Source organism: Pteropus alecto, unplaced genomic scaffold (assembly GCF_000325575.1).
Source record: "Pteropus alecto unplaced genomic scaffold, ASM32557v1 scaffold98, whole genome shotgun sequence".
Taxonomy (NCBI): Eukaryota; Metazoa; Chordata; class Mammalia; order Chiroptera; family Pteropodidae; genus Pteropus; species Pteropus alecto.
The window spans coordinates 22,250,961-22,259,238 of record NW_006443570.1 but is presented as its reverse complement, the minus strand read 5'-3'; the positions used below and the strand labels follow the sequence as shown (position 1 = coordinate 22,259,238).

The window sequence follows — 8,278 nt, the reverse complement described above, 5'->3', positions numbered from 1 at the left end:
CGCGCAGCAGGGTTAGAAGAGTGGGGGGTGCCAAGGGGGGACGGGAGGAGAGAAGGGAATGTGAAGGACAGGCGCGGTGCTCTCCACAAAAATCTAAAAGAACAGGATGAAGGCAGGGGGAAAAAGACCTTAATGACGCTAGTTCCAGCCTCGCCTACCCCTTTCATCCGGTTGCAGTTAAACAACAACAAAAAACTAATATAGCCAACCATACTTAGAAACAGATAGACTGAATCACGTGACAAAAATGATCCCTTTCAGACTCAGTGGCTTTCCAATTTTGATCAGCTCCACCCACAATAAATACGTTTTACATCCCACCTAACACACATATACACACACACACACATCCATGTATGTAATCTATAAAAACTGAAGTAAATCTTAACCAGACAACATATATTTATCTTGATTAATATATAATATATGAATATTATGTATATATACTGTAATGTTTTTTTTTTTTTTTGCTGCTGCTGCTGATCAGCATCTGCTAAATTGATTATATAAACTCCTCTACTCCCCCACTAATGAATGTCTGATCAAACCATATGATCCCAGATAATTAAATATTCGGAGAGAGAAACTTCAAGTAACTGTTAAGGCTCAATGAGAAATTAACATAAGATAAACCTGATTGGAAAAGTTGCCAAGAGAATAGATCCTAAGAGGTCTCACAATGAAAAACGCATTTTTTTTTTTTGTCTCTATATGAGATAACAGATATGAACTAAACTTTTTCTGGTAATCATTTCACAATATACACAGGTCAAGTCGTTATGCTGTACATCTTAAATGTATACAGTGTTACATGTAAATTATATCAATAAAATGGGGAAAAATTCAAAGGTAAGATAAACTTGAAATTATAGTGGTGAAACAGACATGCTTTTGTTTTTATTCATTTTCATGTTAGGGGATAAATTACTGAGGCCCATCCCTGCCAGACCTCAGAGACAGCAAGGGTGGAAGGGAGAAAGGGGAAGGGATATGGGATGCTGGGCAGAAGGGAGGCGAAGGTTGAGATGGTGACTTGTTCACTCTGGCTGTGTTGGCAGCTTCTGGTGACCTGCTCTCCAGTGCCCCAGGAGGCCTGAGTGGGCACTCCTGCATCCATCCTCCAGTGTTTCCCATGAACTCCTTCTCTTCCCAGCTGTGGCCACTGCAAGCGGAATGAACCATGCTCTGCAGACACAGGCAGCTGTGAGTCCTGTGAGCCAGGCTGGAACGGAACCCAGTGTCACCAGCCCTGTCCACCTGGAACCTTTGGCGAAAGCTGCAGGCAGCAGTGCCCCCGCTGCTGGCTTGGAGAGGCCTGTCAGCCAGATACTGGGCACTGTCAGAGCTGTGACCCTGGCTGGCTGGGGCCCAGGTGAGGGGGCTGGTCTGCTCAGGGTGGGGTGCACCTTCCTTCAGGAGCCTCAGCCCTGATGCTCCCTCTGGGATAGACAGCTCCACACCAAACACACATTCACACAGCCCTCTGGGGCCTGCCACCTGGCAAAGGCTGAAGGGAGAGAAATGGGTGCTGATGAGGCCCTGGGCAGGGTTCTCTTCCAGCTCCCCCACCACTCAGGTTCCTGCCTTCTTCTTTCTCCAGAGATCTCTAGTCTGTCACCTATTTGATTTAGCCCTAGCTTCAAGGCCATATTTGCACTTGAGCTTCATTGCTGAGGACCCGCAGTTGGGTCTCTAAGTCCAGAAGCATGGGGGAAGATGGGTAATGCCCCCCTATGGGGGCCAGGTCTGCTCTGTCCTCCATTCCAAGTCTTGCCTCATCTCAGCTGTGAAGACCCCTGCCCGAGTGGCACCTTTGGGAAGGGCTGTGGCTCAACCTGCCCAACCTGTGTTCAGGGGGCCTGTGATGCTATGACTGGTGAATGCATCTGCAACGCTGGCTACTGGGGGCCCAGGTGAGGACTGGGGCTCTGGCAAGGACGCAAGGGCCTAGGCCAGGCCTTTGTGCCATCTGTTTAACTTCCCTTCTTGAGTTTCTTCACCTCCAAGATACTCAACCTATATCCTCATAAATGAGAAGTTATTTCTCCTGTTGTGGGGTCTGCGTCCTCCAAAGGTCGGTCAGAATGAAGCTTAATCCAAAAGGCCTGTCTCCCTACCTAGGTGGGGAAGTTATTTACAGGTAGGGCTCCATACTCCTTTGTCGTGTCCCTAAGGTCTTCAGGTGGTAAAACATAATTCATGTCAGTGACTCCAGTGTCAGGTTTTCCACCTATGGGACAGAATGTAGCGGTCTCTCTCAAATGGGAGAGACCTCATCTTATAGAGAAGAGGACTGAAGCCCAGAGAGTTAGGGGGAGGACTGGGCCTGGCTCAGACTTTCAGACCCTGAGGATGTCTCTGGATGCCATTAGCATCTTGCTTATTTTACATTGGTGCTGGGTGGGCAAGGGGTGGGAATCATGAGAGGTGGACTCTGCCTGAGGGTTGTTACACCCTGGGTGGCTGGGGACCAGGGAGAAGCTTGTGGGTGGTCTCCCTGAAAGTTAGGCTTAGGGGCTGAGGGGTTCTTCCAAACACTGTCGGGGGTGCTGAGAATATGGCTCAGGCTGGAGGAGTCTGTTTGGGCATCATCCAGGGAAGTCTGAGTGGTAGGGGTGGAGAGCAATACCCAGAAACCTACCTTTCCCTGTCCCCTGCCCACCTCCATCCCTTCTCACCCAGCCTTCAGCCTGTCTCTCCTTGTCACCCACAGCTGCAACACTTCATGCCCATCTGGATTCTATGGAAACAACTGCTCTGTTCCCTGTGAATGCCCAGAGGGACCCTGCCACCCTGAATCTGGGGTTTGCCAGCTGGGTAAGATGGAAGGCAGTTACCAGGGCAAGACTGGCCCTTTACATGAGCTCCAGAAGTTTGTCACTTGCCAGTGAGGCTGAGCCCACTTAAGAGACATTCCCTATGCCTGAAATTTGTATGGATGCTTTGGGGCCCCCTGAAGGTGTGACAGAGCCCCTTCCCCCTGAGAAACCAGACTAACACTCAGAAAATGAGCAGATAGGGCTGGACACTGGGATATGCATCAGGCATGAGGACTAGGGACAAGAGCCTTGTGGAAAAGGCCATGGACCATCAAGAGAAGAGAGACTAGCAGAGAAGCTGCCTGGAAGAGAGGGCCTTCAGGCTGAGCAGACTCTATATGTCTTAGAAGAGGGGGAGGGACCTACAGATGGAAGACTTTGGGGATGGGAAGGCAACTCAGCTATAGATGAGACATATATGAGAGACAGGAGTGCCCTGAATATTTGACCATTGCTCACTCCCCTTAGGGTCTCACAGTCAGGATGCTGCCCTCATAGCTGGCATCCTTGTGCCTCTGCTGCTGCTCCTCCTGGGTATTGCCTGCTGTGCCTGCTGCTGCTGGGCCAACCGATTGGACCCCAAGGACAGGTGAACACTGGCCTGTCCCTCTTCCCTGCCTAAGCTCAGGCAGTGGGGTGGGAGCAAGGTAGCATCCAATTTCCTTTTAGGGGTGAGGAAGGGCTGGCCTTGTCATACCCTTAGGTTAGAGCTAATGGGCTAGTTGGCAGTGGTGTGGCCTAGAGACACCAGGTGAGTCACCTGCCTTCCTCAGTAGCCTTCAATGGGAGTCATATGAGCTGGAGTACTGGGCACCAGGCTGGTGAAACTCAAACCCACAGCAGGGACCAGAGGTGGAGGGAGGGAAGGCAGAAGCAGCAAGCAGGGAGCAGAAGAGATCAGGTCTCACACCCCAGAAAGGAAAATGACATAAAAGTCTGAGTAGTGATTTAGAAGAGAATGTGGCTTTCCCAGAAAAGAAGAAAAGACAAAGGGTTTAGGCTCGTGGCCTGCTAGCAACTATTGCTCCCACAGAGCTTTACTCCTTTACAAAATCTCTTCACACTTTTCTGCTCCTTGGAGACTCACTGCAGCATGGAAGTTCAGAGTAGGGAATGTGGGAGCAGGAGGTTTAGCAGAGGACAGAGAGAGGACACTGACAACGTGACCTGGCTAGTCACTGGCACACGCAAAGCCCCGGCCCTGCTTTCGGGACTCTTTGTCTGGTACTCTCTTATAGTTCATGCGCTAATCCTTGAGCACATCATCCTATGTGCTTTGGGGCACTCACATTTGAGCAGACCCAGTATAGCCTGTCCCCTGGGGCATAGAGCATGGGGTGGGGAAGAAGCCCCTCACATGAGGATCAGGACATGTGCAAAGGCTGTCAGAGCAATGGTAATGAGCGAAGCAGTGACTTCTAACATGGGGGTGGAACCAAAGGCAGGCTTCCTGGAGGTAGTGCTGCTTCCAGAAAGCTAGGTGAGCTGGGACTCAGCTAGAGATGATGGCACATAGTTGCATTTTGGGGAACCCCACCTGTGTGGGGTCCTAAAAAAAGCTCTGATAGATCAGAGTTATTGTCCCCATTTTACAGATGTGGTAACTGAGGCCCAGAGCGAGGTAAAGTTTGAGCAGAGTTGCTTCCTAGGTCTATTTGACTTTAGAGCCATGCTGCCTTCTGTGGCAGGCCCAAATCTCAGCCTCAATAGTTTGGATTTTACTCTGTGGTCATAGGGAGCCACTGAAGTAGACACAGCTGCTCTGTCACCTTTCTTTCCTCACACTAACCCTGGGACTAGGACAGTCATGATGCTTTTCTCCTGCCACCCCTCTGCCCCAACCAGGATTCTCACACTGACCACCCTCCTTTGTCCTTAGGCCAGCAAAAGATGGAACTGCTGTGTCCAGGGTGAAGCTCCAAGTCTGGGGGGCACTGACCAGTCTGGGTTCTGCACTGCCCTGTAGTTCCCTCAGCAGCCACAAGCTTCCCTGGGTGACAGGTAGGTGGGCGCTGAAGGTTGGACGCTGGGATGGGACAAGGCTTCCCATTGGGCTCTACGCCTGACCTGGAGCCCCCTGCAGTCTCCCACCACGATCCGGAGATCCCCTTCAACCACAGCTTTATCGAACCGCCCTCTGCTGGCTGGGCCTCAGATGACTCCTTCTCTTCTGATTCTGAGTCTGGAGAGGAAGATGAGGGTCCTACCTACTGCGTGCCACCCCAAGAAGGTAGTCCCCCCAACAGCCCACTCAGCCCCTGAGCAGCCTTGCCCACCACAACCTCTTTTTTATTCCTTCAGCAGGCATGTATCAAACACCCATTCTGTGCCAGTCATTGTTCCTGGCTGTGGGACGCAGGGAGGAACGAAATAGATTCCTGTTCTCACCAAGCTTATAGTCTGGTGGGCAGTAATTACACACTTAACAGGACAGAGTGATATGTGCTTTGACGGGACATATAAGGATGGGCTATAATCCAGCCATGTCAGGGAAGATTGGGGTCGGGGAAGATGTCTCTGTGATGTCTCTTTGTTCGTGATATTGGAGTGAGTCTAGCAGAATCAGGAGTTAGTCAAGTGAAAGTTAGGGAGAGGTGAAAATGGTGTTTCAGGAAGAACGAAAAGTGTACACAAGGGCCTGGAGGTGAGAGGGACGTGGCTGTGTGGCATTGAAGGAATTTTAGTTTGGTTAGAGTGTGGCATTAGGTCAAATTAAGGAGGGAGATGCGAAAAGTATAGAAGTAGTATCTACTGAAGAGGCCCTGCTCCTGCCTCTCTGCATTCACACCTCTACCTTGCCTCATTTTTGAGGCCTCCCAGAGGATGCTGATCTAGGTAAGCAAGATGGATCGGGGTGGCCTGCCCAGCTTTAGAACAAGCTCTTCTGTCTCCTCTGCCAGGGATGGTCCCTATAGCCCAACCAGAGTCGCCGGAGGCCAGTCTGGCTGGAGGTACCTTCCCTCCCCCTGAGGATGCCTCCACACCATTTGTCATCCCACGCACTTCCAGCCTAGCACGGGCCAAGCGGCCATCAGTCTCCTTTGCTGAAGGCACCAAGTTTGCACCGCAGAGTCGCCGAAGCTCAGGAGAGCTCTCCAGCCCGCTCCGAAAGCCCAAGCGGCTCTCCCGGGGGGCCCAGCCAGGTCCTGAAAACCAGGAAGCTGAGGAGTCCATAGGCCCAGAGCAAGTAGAAAGGGACAAGGCCCCTCCTGGGGCAGCCAGCCCCAGGGATTCAGCTATTGGCCACCGCCGGCTCCCACTTGGTGGCCGGACAGTGGCTGAACGTGTGGAAGCCATTGAGGGCAGTATCCAGGAGAGCTCAGGCTCTGTGACCACAATCTACATGCTGGCAGGAACACCTCGAGAATCTGATGGCCCCGTCCGATCTGTTCTACGCCGTTTTGGTAGCTTCCAGAAAGGCCAGGCAGAGCCCAAGGTCAAGAGTGCCATCCCCAAGCCTCCACGCCGGGCCCTGAGTCGGAACAAGGGCAGCCCTGGGCTAGCCTCTGGCTCTGCCAGTCAGAGCCCTGGCTCAGCCCCTAATGAGGGGCTTACTGGGGCCTCAGAGTCTGTAGGAAGCAGGCCAGAGGAAGTGGCCAGGGGGCTGGGGGATGGCATGGAGAGCTCAGGAAGGACCCAGGAGCCAGACCCCCAGAGTGGCCCCCCAGAACAGGATCCCCAGAAGGTGGCTGATGAGGAAGGGCAGGAGGAGCCCCAGTATGAGAATGTTACCCCCATCTCTGGGCCACCAGAGCCCTGAGTACCATGAATTTGGGGAGTGAGAGGACTATGGATAGGGGGAAGGCATCTGAACTAACCCTGTATCAGATTATGTTTTGTGCTGGAAAAAGATCCCAGGGCCAGGAAAGACTTACTAGAGCCTCTGCCCTACCATGGGGAAATGTCTAAGTTAGAGGCCAGTTGGCTCTGGGCCCTGGCGGTGATCCAGGAGTAGTCTGGAAGGCCTGGGCAGAGAGCCCACGGAATGGGATCGGGAAGGGGTAAGAGATGGCTGCAGGGACCTTTTCTCTGTTGTCCTGGACTCTGTTTGCCCCAAAAGGTTATTCTTTCCTTCATTTGCAAAATATTTTCTGAAATGGGAAACAACCTAAATGTTTGATGATAAAAGATTGTTCAAAGAAATATTTCTTATGTTAAGTTCCTAAACAACTATGAAAAATCGTGTTGTGCAAGAATATTCAATGTGGGAGATAATAGGAGAATGTTCATGCTATACTGTTAAGTGTGAAAAGTAAGTTTTCTTTTTATAAATTTTATTTCTTTTTGCCTCAGCATACATGCGTAGAATTCTTCCATTTGTGTATATTTTGTGATTATTTTACAAATTTTTTTTTTTTAAAGGATGCATGTGCATAAAAAAGATTCAAGGGAAATGCATCAAATGACATTTTTTTTTTCCTGGAAGATGAGATCGTGGCTGATATTTATTTTCTTAAACTTTTATATAACTTGCAATTTTTCTACAGTGAACATTGTTTTTACTTTTCTTACTAGACTGAATGTTAAAAAATAAATAGTACTAACATCACAGATATGTATAAAGTAAAAAAATCAGATTTCTTTTCTCCCCAGAGGAGTCTGGGGGGCCAGAGAGGGGCCAGACTTACTTTTCACTGAATGCCTTTTGGTCTTGTTCTGAATTTTCCTCATATACTGATATTACCTAGTCAGGAAATAAAGAATGGCTTCCCCTCTTATCCCAGTGCTCAGAGAGTCTCATGAACAGTTCAGATGCTTCCTTTTGTGTGTTTTTCTGTGCATACAAAAACAAAAACAAAAGAGCATACTGTTTCCCATTTTGCTTTTTTTTTTTACTTAACAATATATCCTGAATATCTTTCAGTGTCAGTAAATATAAAGCTACCTCTTTTTATAAAAAATGGTTACATGGGATTCTATCATGTGGAAATAACACAGGTTATTTAAACCATTCCCTACCTATGAGGATTTGGGTTTTTTCTGTTTGATACAATAAATAATGCAGTGTACAACTTGGTCCATATTTATTTTTGCACTTGTGCAAGTATTTTTGTAGAAGAGATTCCTAGAAGTAGAATTTCTGGGTTAGAACATTAAACATTTGTGTACTTACTCCAAATTGCCTTCCAGAAAAGTTGTATGGTTTTGTATTCTCATAAATTATGGCAGTATCTATTTCCCCACACCAATCTGATAAGTTAAAAATGGTATATCATTATTTTAGCACAATAAAAAATAACAGGTTAAAGCTTCTAAAAAAGTTAAATTTTTTTTACAGAGGTTTATTTTTTCTTTTACCATCAAAAATGGTATTAAGATTTGTATTTTTATGATTATTCTAAGGTTGAGCTTCTTTTCATATCTTTAATAGTTATTTATATTTTTTCCTATAGATTATCTTGTTATTTTCTTTCTCCAATTTTCAGTTGAGATATTCATCTTTTTTTCATGGATTTATA

At 48.3% G+C, this 8,278-nt stretch overlaps 1 protein-coding gene across 1 annotated transcript in view; it reads left to right on the top strand.

Annotated features, from left to right (window-relative positions):
• Positions 1-7,299, top strand: part of SCARF1 (scavenger receptor class F member 1) — a 10,061-nt gene extending 2,762 nt beyond the window's left edge. Inside the window, exons 4-10 of the mRNA XM_025041616.1 lie at positions 1,135-1,372; positions 1,785-1,913; positions 2,714-2,817; positions 3,288-3,408; positions 4,699-4,820; positions 4,903-5,049; positions 5,720-7,299. Coding sequence (XP_024897384.1) covers positions 1,135-1,372; positions 1,785-1,913; positions 2,714-2,817; positions 3,288-3,408; positions 4,699-4,820; positions 4,903-5,049; positions 5,720-6,579 — 1,721 coding nt within the window. The 3' untranslated portion in view covers positions 6,580-7,299. The remainder of the gene's footprint in view (positions 1-1,134; positions 1,373-1,784; positions 1,914-2,713; positions 2,818-3,287; positions 3,409-4,698; positions 4,821-4,902; positions 5,050-5,719) is intronic.
• The last annotated feature ends 979 nt before the right edge of the window (positions 7,300-8,278 follow it).